This window comes from Ambystoma mexicanum, chromosome 7p (assembly GCF_040938575.1).
Source record: "Ambystoma mexicanum isolate Mex_15411 chromosome 7p, UKY_AmexF1_1, whole genome shotgun sequence".
Lineage (NCBI taxonomy): Eukaryota > Metazoa > Chordata > Amphibia > Caudata > Ambystomatidae > Ambystoma > Ambystoma mexicanum.
The window spans coordinates 267,219,724-267,234,215 of NC_090939.1; the positions used below are offsets into that span (position 1 = coordinate 267,219,724).

A 14,492-nucleotide genomic window follows, 5' to 3' on the forward strand; every position below is an offset into this window, starting at 1 on the left:
CCTCAGGACAGGCTCCTTCACATAAATCTGGAGCTCCTGGCGATCTTCCTAGCGCTCGGGGTGTTCAGACCGATCATTGCCAACAAGGTGGTCTGTATACGCACAGACAATGTGGTGTCAATGTATTACATCAACAAGAAAGGGGGAACAAAGTCTCCCCTCCCCACCCCCCCTCGTGGACCTGTCCATCCAGACTTGGGAGTGGGCCGTGCTCCATGGTATCTGGCTGCTTGCAGTGCACATCCCGGGCCAGCTGAATGTCACAGCGGATGCCCTCAGCCGGCGGACAGTGGTCAGCTACGAGTGGGAGTTCAAGGTGGAGGTCCTTTCAGGGATCTTCTTGCTATGGGGCACACCGGAGGTGGATCTCTTCGCTACGGCAGTGAACAAGAAGCTTCCTCGGTATGCCTCCAGAGGGGGGCTGGGAGCCTCCTCTCTGGGGGATACTCTTGTGATTCCATGGCACCACTCGAGAGCTTATGCCTTCCCGCCTCTGCCTCTAGTCCATCGAGCAATTTGGAAGCTGAAGAACTCGGTGAACTGCTCCCTTCTACTCCTAGCCCCTTGGTGGCCGGCCAGGTTTTGGTTCTCAGAACTCCAACACTTGTCGGTGTATCCGCCGATCAGGTTACCAGTGACCCCCAATCTTCTTCATCAAGGGAACAGCAGATGTGGCACCCCTCCCCACAATCGCTCAGCTTGGTGGCCTGGTGCCTGAGTTCAAGTCTTTTGAGCTTCTTAACTTGTCTACGGATAACATGCGTATTATCCAGGCAGCCAGGAAACCTTCGACCAGATCCCAATACAGGAGTAAATGGCTCAGGTTCTGTCGTTGGTGTTTGGAAAAGCAGTTGGATCCAAGGGTGGCTACGATTGACACAGTGCTGTCCTTCGTGTCCTTCCTGGCAGTCAGGTGTTCATGTTCTGTCATGCAGGACTTACCTTTCAGCCGTTTCCGCTTATCTTTATACTGACCAATGTTGTTCTTCTCTGGGTAACCGAGTGGTTAAGAGGCATTTCGCAGGCTTGATACACCTCTACCCTCCAGTTCGTAATCCGCACCCGCCGTAGGACCTAAATGTAGTCCTGACGGCACTGTGCCATAAGCCTTTTGAACCAATGGCCATGGTGGACCTCAACTACCTATCCTGGAAAGTGTCCTTTCTGGTCGCCGTTACGTCAGCAAGGCAAATGAGTGAGCTCCAGGCCTTGGCAGTGGAGCATCCATACTTTGTCTTTCACAAGGACACGGTAGTCCTACGGACAAACCCGGCCTTTCTACCGAAGGTGTTAACTGAATTCCATCTGAATCAGTCGATCTCCCTGCCGGTCTTTTTTTCCGAACCCTGCCTCAAAGGCTGAAAGGGTTCTGCACTGTCTTGATGTCAGAAGGGCTCTTAAGTTCTACCTTGACAGGACTTCCGAGCTTAAGAGTTCACAACTTTTTGTGACCTTCGCTAAGCAGGTGTCTAAGGTGACTATTTCTCGGTGAATCGCCGCCTGCATTACGGAGTCTTTCACAGTCCAAGGGCTGAAACCTCCTAAGGGTATTCATGCACACCTGGTGCGGGGCAAGGCAGCTGCGGTTGGTTTTCAGAAATATGTCCTCTGGGAGTCCATCGCTAGGGCAGCTACTTAGGCCTCCCCATCCGCTTTTTGTAAGCATTGTCTTGACATCAGCTCGAGAGCTGATGCTCAGTTTGGTCAGGCTGTGCCGAAGAACCTTTTTCAGTAAGGGGTATTTCCATCCACCCGTAGTTCCTGTTAGGAGTGCTTGGGAATCTCCCAGAAGTATGGAGGCAAGGGGACGGGAAGTAGGAGTATAACAAGGTTACTGACCGTAGTGACCACCTTACTCCTAGTCCATAGTCCCCTTTCCTCCATACGTCTGCCCGCGTCACCTCTAATAAGGTTCCTCTGTTATTGCTAATAGGTCTCTGACCTGGCGATAGAAAAGGACTGATGGGCGATGCGCGGGCAGAGCCAAGGTGGGCAGGGTTACGGCCGCATGCCAGGCCCCGTGCAGAATGAGAGGAAGGACACATTTTTGAAAAAAACATTTTGGATGCTTTTTACAAAGTTTCAGTCCCGTCCACACAGGACGGAGAGGTGTCCCATAAGTATGGAGGAAAGGGGGCTATGGACTAGGAGTAAGGTGGTCACTACGGTGAGTAACCTGGTAAATTCTGACTGGGACCCTGGGTATAGACTGTGGTGTGCCCTATTGTTAATCATGTCACCAATTTACCAATTGCATAGTGGATTAGGCTATGGGGTAACCTGGAGGCTGTAATACATTAAGCCGATTGAAAGATATATTTTAGACATGACTGACAGTATGTAAATCTTGATCTCTGGCTTGGGTAAAGAAAACATTGCCATGCAGGCTTTTGGCACATTTTTAAGAGTGGAGGAGATGATTTCTCCTGCACTGTCTCTGTTAGACCCTTTGAACTTGCAGTGACCAGAGAAAAGAGGGCAGAGAAAACCCTGAGGAATGCAAGGTGAGCTGTGCTTTCGTTGCACAGGGTTATTTAAATAGCTAACTGTGCTACATAAGTGTCAATTTAATTAGCAAACCTACAGAATTGCATAGCAAATTGCTTTGCAACACTGCTTATTTCATGCCTTGTAATATGTGGGGTTGAAGTTTGTGTCCTCGTATACAAAGGCAGTATAGGGAGCTATTAATCCAATTTTCAGGATGCCTCATTTTGGGCTGCCTATAGGGCTGGAGTCTGTGAGTCCACTGTTGATGCTCCGATGCACTTGTTACATTTATGCCTGCATTCCTGCAGATGGAAATGAAAAGGGGTGGGCATGGCTCTCCTTGGGTCAAATGATATTACAATGTGAGGAAGCCGTGGTTTACTGCATACCCACTAAGTGTGTAGATGGTGACGAGGTAGTAGTGGTCCAACTTCAAACTGCGACCTGGCATAAGGGAAGGGATTTACAGGCCTTGCTAAGAAGGATAAAGCTGCAAGAAAAGGATTTCTTGGTGGTTTTATGGAATTTGTAATTTTTATTGTGGTCCACCCATTATATTTTATCATTCTCTAATATTGTTATGGCTTTTGAAAGAGATGCAGGGGGAGGGGAGGGGTGCGAGGGGAAAAAAGCAGCATGGCGTGCTGCTGAGAGGCTGTGCCTGAGACTGAGATGGAGAAAGAAGGGTTGTAGACGGGACTGCTTCTACACACCCGTTCTCTTATTTGTATCTATGTATGTTGTTACACCTGACCCTGCTATAGCAGCCATGACAGTGCTTTCTGGTGGCTCCATTATTGGGAACATTCTGTTGCAGCGCTTCTTGAAGGTGGGGGTGGAGGGGGGGTGCACAGCCTGGTCCCAAGGAGCCAGGAGACTGCTTTCTCCTTGCTCTCTGCCGTTTTCATGGCGGACAGCACCCGCCAGGGGGCACAAGGTAGTTCACCGGGAACATCCAGCTGCCTGTGGCTCTGTTGCCACATCCTTGTCCGGTTCAGAGAACATTTTAAGATGGTGGACGTCTTTGCTGGCTGCCTGTTGTGCTCTGGCTGTGGATGCGGGTGGCCGGGGCGGGGGTGTTGGAGGTCCAACACTTGCTGCCACCTGAGTTTTTTTTTTTGTATTTTTTTTTTTTTATTTGGGTATGGTGCTGGATGGTGGAGCCCGGCTGCTGCGCTTGGAATAGGCTACAACTGCTTTCCCAGTGTGTGATTCCAGCCTATGTGGGCCCTTTTCTTGTTCTACTTTGTGGATATCCCTGCACCTTGGAATTAACTTTCTTTTGACTTTGGCCCCCTTCCTATATATTTTGAGATTTGGTGTGGTCTAGTTGTCTTGCAGATTATTGCTCTGCTTGACTTTCAAATTAATCCGTTTTTCTGGGCCATCTTATTTCTGTCTTTATGGATTTCTGTTGCCTGCTTCATTCTTTTCTATTTCATGTGTTTGCCGTCATCTCGAATTACGTAACAATTTATGCGCTTTGGCGAAAGCGCTATGGAAGCAATTAAAAAATGTATGGGCTTTTATAGAGTGCAAACCATGCTAGGAAGCAACAGTATCTAGGGGATTACAAGTAAGGATGTGAGGGTATCACAGGAGCTTGGATGTGGGAGGGTGGGTTTGTATGGGGAGGGTGGGTTTGTATGGGGAGGGTGGAGTGGGGAGCTCCAAGAGGGAGGCTTGGGGTTGATTAGGGTGCACAGCTACTTAGTATAGTCTGCAAGCCCTTCTTGTTCTTGAAGTGTAGGATGGAGGAGACTTGGTCTTGTGTAGCCTGATCATTAACCAGCTCCTCCTACATTTTTTTCCACCCATTTTAATTTTTGGTTCAATCGACTCTTTACATGTTTTTTTTTCTTTTTAATAAAAGCACTATATGACCACATGGTTGCGCTTAAATGTGCCAAAAGTTATAACCGTAATTGTGGATGCAAGTACACCATAAAGGGAAGAGGCCCATATTACAATGTATACTTACACCAAACCGAAAGCCCATATGCACAGGAATACTTTTGGCAAAATTGCACTACTTTTCTACACCAAACGCATCAAACTTGTGCAAAATGTGTGTTTCCACACAGTGTCTTACAACATAGTACACACAACATATTGACATGTTCAGCTGACAAAATAATTTCAGAATGCCTAAAATTGGTACTCTCGATTAGCCATTGGTTATTGATAATTGACCCTTGGTGAGTAAGAAATAAAAACATGCTATTTGTGTGTAGAATTGATGGGGTGACCGTGACTGAGTAGATTGTCCAGTGCTTTTTACTGAGGTTCTGTTGATTTCCTCGTTTCATGCAGTAAGATTGTCTGAACGTGGGTTGTGCAGATTTACTTTCAAATTCTTGAAAGCAAAGTGCAGATTTGTATCCGAATGTTGAGTCTAACAATGATTACCTGCAGGTAAATAATATTTATCAGTTCTGGTCACTGCATGATTTAAAATCCTAAGAGGTTGCAATAACCTTTTTTTTATTTTTTTACAATGAGTAGAGTGGAAACAGTAGAAGTGCCTACAATCCTGTCTATGTACTTCAAGGCATACATTGGTTTTCAAAAGTTGATTGGCAGAGTTTGCTAAATATAATTATCTTAAAATAGCTAGCAAACAAACCTATTTGAGCAATTTGGACTGATCTTTTTCGTGTAACCAGTAGTTATTCATTGCCAATAATAAAATGAGCAGGAACACATTTTTGTGTACTTGTACGACATTAGTGAGAAGAGTGTCTGTAAAAATGTTTGAATATATGAAATGACAGGGTTCGAAATTGAGATTCGATGAGCGGGAGCTAAAACCAGCTCCTGGGTGTCGGGCATCGCCGAAGCAACCTGATATGCTCCTTAACTTTTTGTCCCTTTTGTATGAACTCTTGTGCTTAAATTTATAATAGATATTTTCCAATGCTTCTTTATTGACATTCTCAAATACTCTTTAATGTCACATTTACATGTTTGAAAGGCACCAGTTGGCCCTAGGAGCTACCATGAAATGACACCAAGATTAAGCTGGAAAGGCTCTTGAGAAGTTTTCACTTCTAGGTTTTTTTCAGTGGTGTACAGTTAATGTTGTACTGGGCAGTGTCCCCATATACTTTGTCTGCTACTTTACGTTACCTTTTATCAAGCTTTGTGTATTGTGTAAGAGGAAAGACAAAGCTAGAGGCTAAGCACTGTGGATAGCATTGTAGCAGGCAGAGTACTGGGCAAACAAGATGGAACGTTTTAGTTCGCAGAGATCTGTTACTTTCAGAGCAGCTGATTTAAAGCAACAGATTTGAGATGGAATGTCAAGGATTTTGGGATCAGTTCCTGGCTTGATCACCAGCTGAAAAGAACTATATGTAACATGCTGGCACAGATCTAGGTTTTTCAGCCAAGCATTTGTCTGTGTGATGTACATTTTCACAGTCTTCTCTTGTGCTTGTCAATATGATGCACCTCCCCCTACACAATTATAGTTCACACTAACACTTAGATACACTAACTTGAACTCAAAAACATAGAGAATGCAGTGTTTTACAGTAGAGATACTGTTATGCATTATGGAACTGACGTTCTTAGGAATGGAATTGTGGGACTGTCTTAATGTTTTTTTTAAAGTTACATATATTAGCCCTTGAATAAACAGTATTGTTGGCTTAATCAGGAATTCAAAGTAGAGGGCCGCTTGGGGCTATTTATCTCCCGATTGAAGCTGACAGGAGCCTGGTTATCTTGACACCGACTGCCAGGAACTACTTTTGGCTCCCCGGCTGAAGTGATGCTGTGACTTAACTGTGTGAGTTGGGGACAATCACTAAATTAACACTAGGACACATATATGCAACATTTAAAGCACAAGGGTTCATAACTAATAGACAAAGGGATATGTTTGCATCTTATGCGGAAGTAAGATGTGCAGAACGCTGTGTACTAACTCCTTGTTCCCCAGCAGCTCCTGGTCACTGGTTAGATCTGGATAGCCGGAAGCTGCTTTTAGCACCTTCTTATCTAATCTGGATTCCGATTCCTTGCTTAAAGTATGATCTGGATTATTGCTAGATTGCAACTATTTGAAACAAAAAAGCAACAACTTTACCTTGCTAACACAACACCGGTTCAAAGCACCGAGAGAAGGGGATAATTACTTCTGCACACCATTAGCCCCTTTGAATTTGCAGCGAGCAAAGGAAAGGGTGGGGGAAAGCGAAGAATGCAAGTTGAGCTGTGTTTCTTTGAATATGGCTATTTAAATCACTAGCTGTGCTACACAAGTATCAAAGTAATTAGCAAACCTGCCAAATTAAATTTGCGATGTGATCGGTAAAAAAATTCAGGTTGCAAACTTCGAGTGAGGTATAAATAGTCCATCCTTCCCTTAATTTTCGGTTTTGGGTCTTTAACTCGACACCCAACTGTTCATTCGAGGAACTGCTTTCCATTGAGTGGTCTCTAGTTTGCAGTGGTAGACCATTCACAAAGGTCAATCTGTCCAGTGATGAGCAGGCACTCGAACCTAGACAGTGAGAAGGGGACTGTGATGGGAGGTGGTTGGGGGAATGCGGGAGTGCATCGTAGGTGGTCTTGTAAGATGGGGAGGGGATAAGATGGGGAGGCAGCCATGATGGGCGGGTCTGGGGGGCTATGTTGGGGGGGGGGGGGGGGGTGGGGAGAGGGCATATGTGTGCAACGTGGGTTTTATGTGAAAATGTCAGGTTAAAAAGTACTCGGCAATGTAGTCCTTCAATACAAGCAATGTAAAGTGTGAAAATGTTGCCAAAAACGCGTTTTTTTTGTTTTAAATAAAGAAAACTAGCAGTCTGTAACCCGAACAATGACCCAAGCCACTAATTAAACTTAATCACCCTAATTTCATTCCTTAACCTTAACCAAACTCTACTTCAACCTCTCTTCTATCCTAATTAACCCAAACCCTTCAGTGTGCTTAAGTGTTTTTTTTAGTTGTCACTCAGTACAAAATGCCAAAGAAATATAAAATGAACAGTTAACCTACTTTCAACCCATCACCAGCATGCCAATAATTCCATACCCCCTGCCCTAACCAATACCTTGCTCTTAAGATCACCTTCTTACCACAACTCCAAAACGTACCCTTAGCCAGTAGGAAAGCTCCTCAGGTTAAGCACTGCTGCTGTAAAGGTCGCAAGTTTAATCTCGGCATTGTCGACACCGGCATGAGTACCAATTTGGATTGAATGATAAATATATTTAAAAAATGAATAGTGCTTTGTATAAAAGTGCTATGTAAATGACAAGTTGTTATTACTTTACACTCAGTCTCGGGAGGATAGATTGGGGGCAACACGCCCACCTTGGAAGCAAGACACAGGTTCGATCCCCAGGTATTAAGTGCGTTATAAATAACCCATTACAATTACTGCAGTAACTAGGTTTATCCTAACCCCTATCTTATAACAACAGAATCAGACCTCTGCAACCTCCCTATCCCCCTCTTTACCACGTACCCTAAACCATTCTATCAGACTTACCATAACCCCCATCTTAACCCGGAACCAGGCAATAATAGGCCCACTATGCTCTAGCAGGACTGCGTTTTGGCAACTTTTTAGTTACATTTTTTGGATTGGCGACTTTCAGTGCAGAGGTATTTTCACTGCGGTTTTTTTCACGGCCTACATTTGTTGGCAACATTTTCACTGGATACTGTAATGTGGGGTGGGGGGCATGGGTGGCAGGACCGTGGGAGGGAATGGGGGTTATATGATGTCATGGGTGGGAATTGAATAGGGTTAATAAGGGAAGGGGTGATGGGGGTCGGGTGCAGCACTGGGGTAATAGATGGCAGAGTGATTTTTGAGAATGGGAGAAAAGGGGATCGGAGAGGGGACCCCCTGATGGACGAGAACAGGGAATTGCAGGACAGGTAAAGGAGCTTAACAAGGGGTGAAGGGATTTGTTTTTGGGTGGAAGGGAGGGTGCCCAGTTGCATATCGGATATTAACCACCTGGGACCACCTCTTGGTGGAGTAGATGAGCAGTTGGATGGGTAAGGCAAAACGCCAGTCGACCACTCTGTGGTTTATAAAGACACACAACCCAGTTTTGACGTACGTACCGCTTACCATTTCTTACTCGTGAAAGGCTAGCTATTGCTCCTGTATGCCCTTTTCCCTGACTGTGCACACTAGTGACTGGCCCTTTGGGCTGCGACTTGCAACTCTCCTCCTTCACCAGTGTTCAAACACCATTTAGTGTTGCTGTTGATACCTCTTCTCAGCCAAGTCCATCCTTCGGGGGGAGAGAGGCGGGGCTCAAACAGTATTTTTACTCGGTGGAGGTGGGGCTCGACATGGAATAATTTGGTTTAAACCATTGATTCTTAAGATTTTAGAGGCGGAAGAATGAGTAGTGTAGTGGGAATGAGTAGTGTAGTGAGATGGGCAATCTGGCAGGTGAGACCTGAAGGGAACCAACCGCTCTAGCTGCTCACAAGATCTTGAACTATTCCTAATGTGCAAAGACGTCTCCTTCAGTGTTGTCCATTTATGCCAATGAGGACTCTCTACAGTGAGTAACATTTACCAACTAATGTAAATCGTTGTTCATTAATTGAAATGCAATTCTACAAATGCTGTAATTCTTTATACTTTCCACTCAGTTCTTAAATTTTGCATTTTCAGAAGAGGAAGAGGAAGTTTTCCAAGTAAAGAAATCCAATTACAGCAAAAAGATTGTGAAACTCCTTAAAAAAGAATACCAAGAAGATCTTGAAAAGTCAAAAGGTAAAACCATCAATTCCACAACGGAAGGTAAGCAGGTCTTTTGGCTGTAATTTAAACATGCGGTGGGCTGCGATAGTTGAAAGGATCGATTGTATGTTTGGGGTGAGGTAAGAAAATTTAAAATTCTACTTTGAGCCAGTTGCAAGAGCATTGCTTAATTATAACCAGCATTCAACGCCAAGTTTTAGAATTCTTTAACCAGTGTTAAATGATTATGTTCGTTGTGGTCTAAATTTTCTCTAGTTTCAGGGAATTGCTCATTTAAACCAAGTTAAATTGCCAACATTTATTTCACTAATGGCCCAAAAGACTGTTACAACACAAACAACTTTCCCAAAAAAGAAGTGCATATGGACATTGAGCTCAGCAAAAAAAACGAAATTGAAAGCACAGCAGTGTCTTAAACATTATGAAGTGTGGCTGTGCTTGATGGCTGGCATTCTGCCCCTTTGTTTAACAACAAAGCCACAAGGTAGAGCGGAATGCCAGATTGTGGATGAAGCAGGACAATATTAACGCATGCTAATGCTGGCGAAGTAAAACACTGGAGGTTGATGGCTGGAAGTTTCATCAATTCATCTTAGCCAATGGAAGTTTCTTTTGGAAGTTTCTTTGGGTAACGCTCCACACCATTATTGTAGTATTTATTGAGCGAGTGCTGACCTAGCTTCGAGAAGCAGCAGAGCGATTTTTAGTGGTATACAACAATACAGGTACACAACTGAGCGCTTTTCAGAGGTAACAATAGAACAGATATACAGCGGGGGTAGTATACAGAGGGGCACAGAGTGGTACAGCTGTATAGGGTGGCGGGAAGTAGAGTGTTGGATACCATCTAGCGAGTCGGGTGGCTCGGGGGTTTGGGGAGCAACATGTGTTGAGGAGGAGAGACTTCTTGAAGAGTTTAGTTTTGAGTTCTTTTCTGCATTGTAGGAGAAAGTCTGATGCTGACTGGGAGGAGCATCCATAGTCTTGGGGTGTAGGCAGAGAAGGCTTGTTTTCTGGTCCTTTCTTGTTTGCTGCTGCGGATTTCAAGTCTGCACGTGACCTGGCTTGTGGTGGTGCGCTGTCCTCCAGAGATGCTGAGTTTCTCTGCAAAGTAATCTGGTGACTGCACAGCGATTGCCTTATAGATGATGCAGCAAGACCTGAAGGTGATTTGCGCATGCAGTGGGAGCCAGTGAAGGTCAATGAGGGCCGGGGTGATGTGGTCTGCGTAGACCCTTGATGAGGTGCGCAACCACGTGTAGGACACATCTCGGGGGCACAATGGAGGACGACGGGAGACCTTTGAGGGGGGGGGAGGCATTGCCCCCGTACAGGTGGGATAGGACCAGTGCTTGAACGTTGGATCTAAAGTCACCCAAATGGAGGAAGGGCTTGATTTACCACATGAGTGAGCGCTGATGCCAAGATTTCTTAGCTATGTGTTCTGAAGGAGAGGTGTTTGTCAATGTGGAACCCAAGTGACTTTGTGCTGGAGGTGAGCTTGTGTGTGAAGCCCTCAGGGTTCATGGCTGATGGCCAGGTCTGTGTGTCTGTGTGTCTGGGTGTTGGGGTGTTTCAGTGTTGTGGAGGAGTAGGAATTCGGTCTTGGAGGTGTTGAGCTTCAAGTATCTACTGGACATCAAGACTGGATCAGTGAGAGGCAGGTTTTGAGCCTTTGGATGTCCTCGATTGATCTTGATGTATAGCTGTGTCATCAGCGTATTTGGGGGAGGTGTGTGGTGTTGCCAGCTGCTGCATGTATAAATTGAAGATCATTGGTAAGAGGATGGAACCCTGCGTGACTCCCAAGGTGACGGGTAGCATAGGCGATCTAGAGACCACCATCTGAACAAACTGCTGGCGGTTGGCGAGGTAGGACTTTAACCAGCATAGGCCTTATTTATTTAAATAATGTTTGGATAATTGTAGGTTTTACTGGTGCAGGGTTTTAAAACTGTAGGCGAAGTTGGAGACTGTGCTTTAAAATGTGATACGATATTACTTTGTACGCAAGCGACTTGGATAAGCAAGTGATGGACAAAGTGAGTTATGACATGCTCTGAAGGGTAATTTGCGATTACGTGAATGTGAGACTGAAGTGTATAGAATTTTCCAAAACCTCGGGCCCCTGATGGCAAACGTGGATGGTGAGCGATCTTCTAGAATTATACATTATAAGCTCTGGATGGGAGACAACGTGTCGGATATTATTTTGCACATGCGTGTTTGCTTATTTATTTTTAAATCATTGAAGTTTTCAACACTAAAAGTAAGTTATTGAATAAGGGATTATCAAGAAGCATTGGGGTTTCCACCAGTGCCTGGGCAAAGTTTGCATGCAGTCCCCTCTGGGACCACTACACACAACTATGACTACAGGTGTAAGGAAAACCAACCTTTGGTTAGAAGTCTATACCACACAGTTTTTGGTAGTGAGCTGAGCAACCAGGCTTATCTCAAGAGGGAATGCGAGCTTGTAATGAGGTTACACTGAGGTCTACAGTCACAAGTATTCAAATATACTCCTATACTCTCGGGTTCTTGGTAAAAACCCTTATTAATTTATTACACACTCAGTTCAAAAACATTAACTAAAAAGAGGCAATCAATATCACACAAAAATATACTACAGTACTTCACACTATTAGGTTCTGAGGCATTTAAACTACTTCGAAGGAGGAGTAAAATGGCATTCAAAGCATTTGCAGTAGGAGCAAAAAGGCTTAAGTTAATAAAACGAATAATAGTTGCTCTTAAACAGTGCAAATAGATTGAGTTCACCAGATGAGTTGTTCCAATGCAATAATTAGGCCAAAATCACTGGGCTAGAATCTTGTATAAGTAAAAGGTTCCTGGTAGTTAAACAGAAAAGTCTTTGCCACGGTTCTCAGAAGTAGTTCAAAGAAAAAGATTCACATGTCTGGTCACAAGCTGACCAGGCCTGCAAGTTGCCAAAGTTTCACGCACTTTCGCAGTGAGAGGTAAGATTGAAGAAAATGATGCAGATGAGGACTTCTGTTCCTGGCAGTTCCTGCAGATCTCGCTGTTCATGAGCCTCCATCGTGGGGACAAGAGGGAGGACGTCGGGACTCCTGCACTGCACGGGGACTGGTCACAAAGCTGGCAAACTGGCAAATCTTTGATTCCAGTAGCTGTCTTCAAGCACACAAACTGGTGTCCTTCTCCCTGGCTATTCGGTTTCCTGCTGCACTCTAAGGAAAATGGTATCCATGTGGTTTATGAGTTGATTTGTCCCACGAACTAAAAGGAAGAAGTCATCCTTGAAGGTCTTCTCTGTCGAGATGAACTTGCGATTCGGACCGGCAGCAGGGCTTCACCCGGCAAACCAACGGTCCAGAAGTTACAGCAGCCGTCCTCTTCCAGCTTGTCTTTGGTTCTTTCGTTCCAGTGGTCGACTCTGCCTTCCAAGCCAAGAGACTCGCCTTTTATCCAGTTTTCTCCCATTCATTGCAGCCTAGCTGCCACTCACCCAGCAGGGTGGCTGTCCTTGCCAGACAGTCAGCCAGCCAATCGCGCCACAGTGCATTTGGGTCTCCTAGGAGACTAAACACAGGGAGTTTTGGGCAATTCTCTCACTTCCTGCCCGCCCCAGACACTCGGGCGCCAGAGGCAGTCTCCAGTCCTGAAGCCCGCCAAAGGCATAGGAACAATGGGACCAAAGCTGGTTTGACGCGCAGAGACTAACTCTAGAAGGACCTTTCCAAAAAAGAAGTGGGCGAAAAAAGACCGGGACCCGTTTAAACAAAGGGGGCTCAGACGCCATCTTGAAAAACATAGTTTCTGTGATTTAATGCTACTGGTGTTCGCGGTTGGGGAAAAATCAAGGTCGTTTGTTGTAAAACCACTGCCATCAGCCATTCCGAGAGGAAAGGGTAGCATTTGACTACATGTGTTTCTAGACATAAGGGATACTCGGTCACCCCTCCAGCACCCTATTGTGAGATGGGGTGTGCTGGGTCTAGGAATTAAAAAAAAAAAAAACAAGTAAAGTCTATTTAACTTTACTTTCTCTGGGAAACAAGTTATCTGCACTGAGGGTGTTGTGTGACCCACATGAAAAGATGCTTATGGAGTTGTCTAAAACTCAATGATCGAAGAACAAAAGAGTAAAACCCACATCAAAATACATGAGTGGGGGGGAAAAAAGGCTCACTCTCTCCAGGTAAAGTCCTGAAAATTCAGCAAAGTTGCTGGGCGTATCTAAGGTGAAAGGAATTCTCACATTTATGAGAACTCTCCCTAACAAAAAGCAAGCCTCATTGTGCAGAATATTGTAGCATTTTTTTAAATCCATCCAGTCCATATTTTTCTGCTGCTTACTGAGTAGCAATTCTTCCAATTACTGATTCCTTGCAATAACTCCTATTTTTCTGCTGTCGCCCTGTTCTGTTTCGCATGTACTGGAAACAAGAAGATAATGTGCCCTGGTGTATATGTAGTGGGAGCTGCAATGATTAGACAATTTTGCATAATAAACACATTTTTATTGATGCATAATGCAGTAGATCTTACTCATGGCAGCAACCACAATTGATTGCAAATGTTAAATAGCCAGGCTATTTGGACATTCCATTTTTGTGACATTGTGGTGTGTAAATCTGGGCTCTGTGGGCTGGGAGACCTTAAACCACAGAGATCTCCTCTGTCCACAAGCAGTAAAGCAGTAAGAGGACGTTGGTTCATCTAATGCAGAAATGCACCAATTGGTGTAACAAAGATCACTGGTTTGATTCCCGGAAATCATTCAAATGTCGAATCCTGATCAGTTATGATGATACAGGTCATTAAATCACTTTCATGCTGGGAATGATAAATCTCTGAGACAAACATTTGTTGTTGTACGACACTGTGTAGACTCCAGGCAATGTCCTAGTAATTTAAGGGTCGAACTCTGGTGATCGGGGCTTTCAGTTGCCGTTGAGAATCAAATACAGCCTCTTCTAGAACTACTTTCCATCCATTGCAGGTTAATTAATAAGTAAAATCCTTCAGACCTAGGCTCAGATTCTGACTAACTAGTCCCTCCTCCTTCCTGGGGGTCAATAATGCAGTTAATTGTGTGGGTTGCAATTAATACATTGTATATATCATGTAAGGAGATGGTTAAGAATTCAAATGCTGGGGGGGAAGAGGGGGCGCTGTTGAGCAGCCCGAAAATGGCCGGCTAGCCGCAGAGCTCCGTGTGGCTGTGACCTGGAATCTGCCATCAGTAGATAACTACACCATTCCAGCATT

At 44.8% G+C, this 14,492-nt stretch overlaps 1 protein-coding gene across 3 annotated transcripts in view; it reads left to right on the forward strand.

The window, feature by feature from the left end:
• PAXBP1 (PAX3 and PAX7 binding protein 1) overlaps positions 1–14,492 on the forward strand; it is a 503,587-nt gene that overhangs the window by 86,838 nt on the left and 402,257 nt on the right. For 2 of the 3 annotated variants that reach the window (XR_011283466.1, XM_069636333.1), the window contains exon 2: positions 9,147–9,275. Coding sequence is in view for 2 of the 3 variants with exons in the window: in XM_069636333.1 (XP_069492434.1) it covers positions 9,147–9,275 (129 nt within the window). In the remaining variant the exon portion in view is untranslated. The remainder of the gene's footprint in view (positions 1–9,146; positions 9,276–14,492) is intronic. The other variant, XM_069636334.1, reaches the window with a different exon arrangement.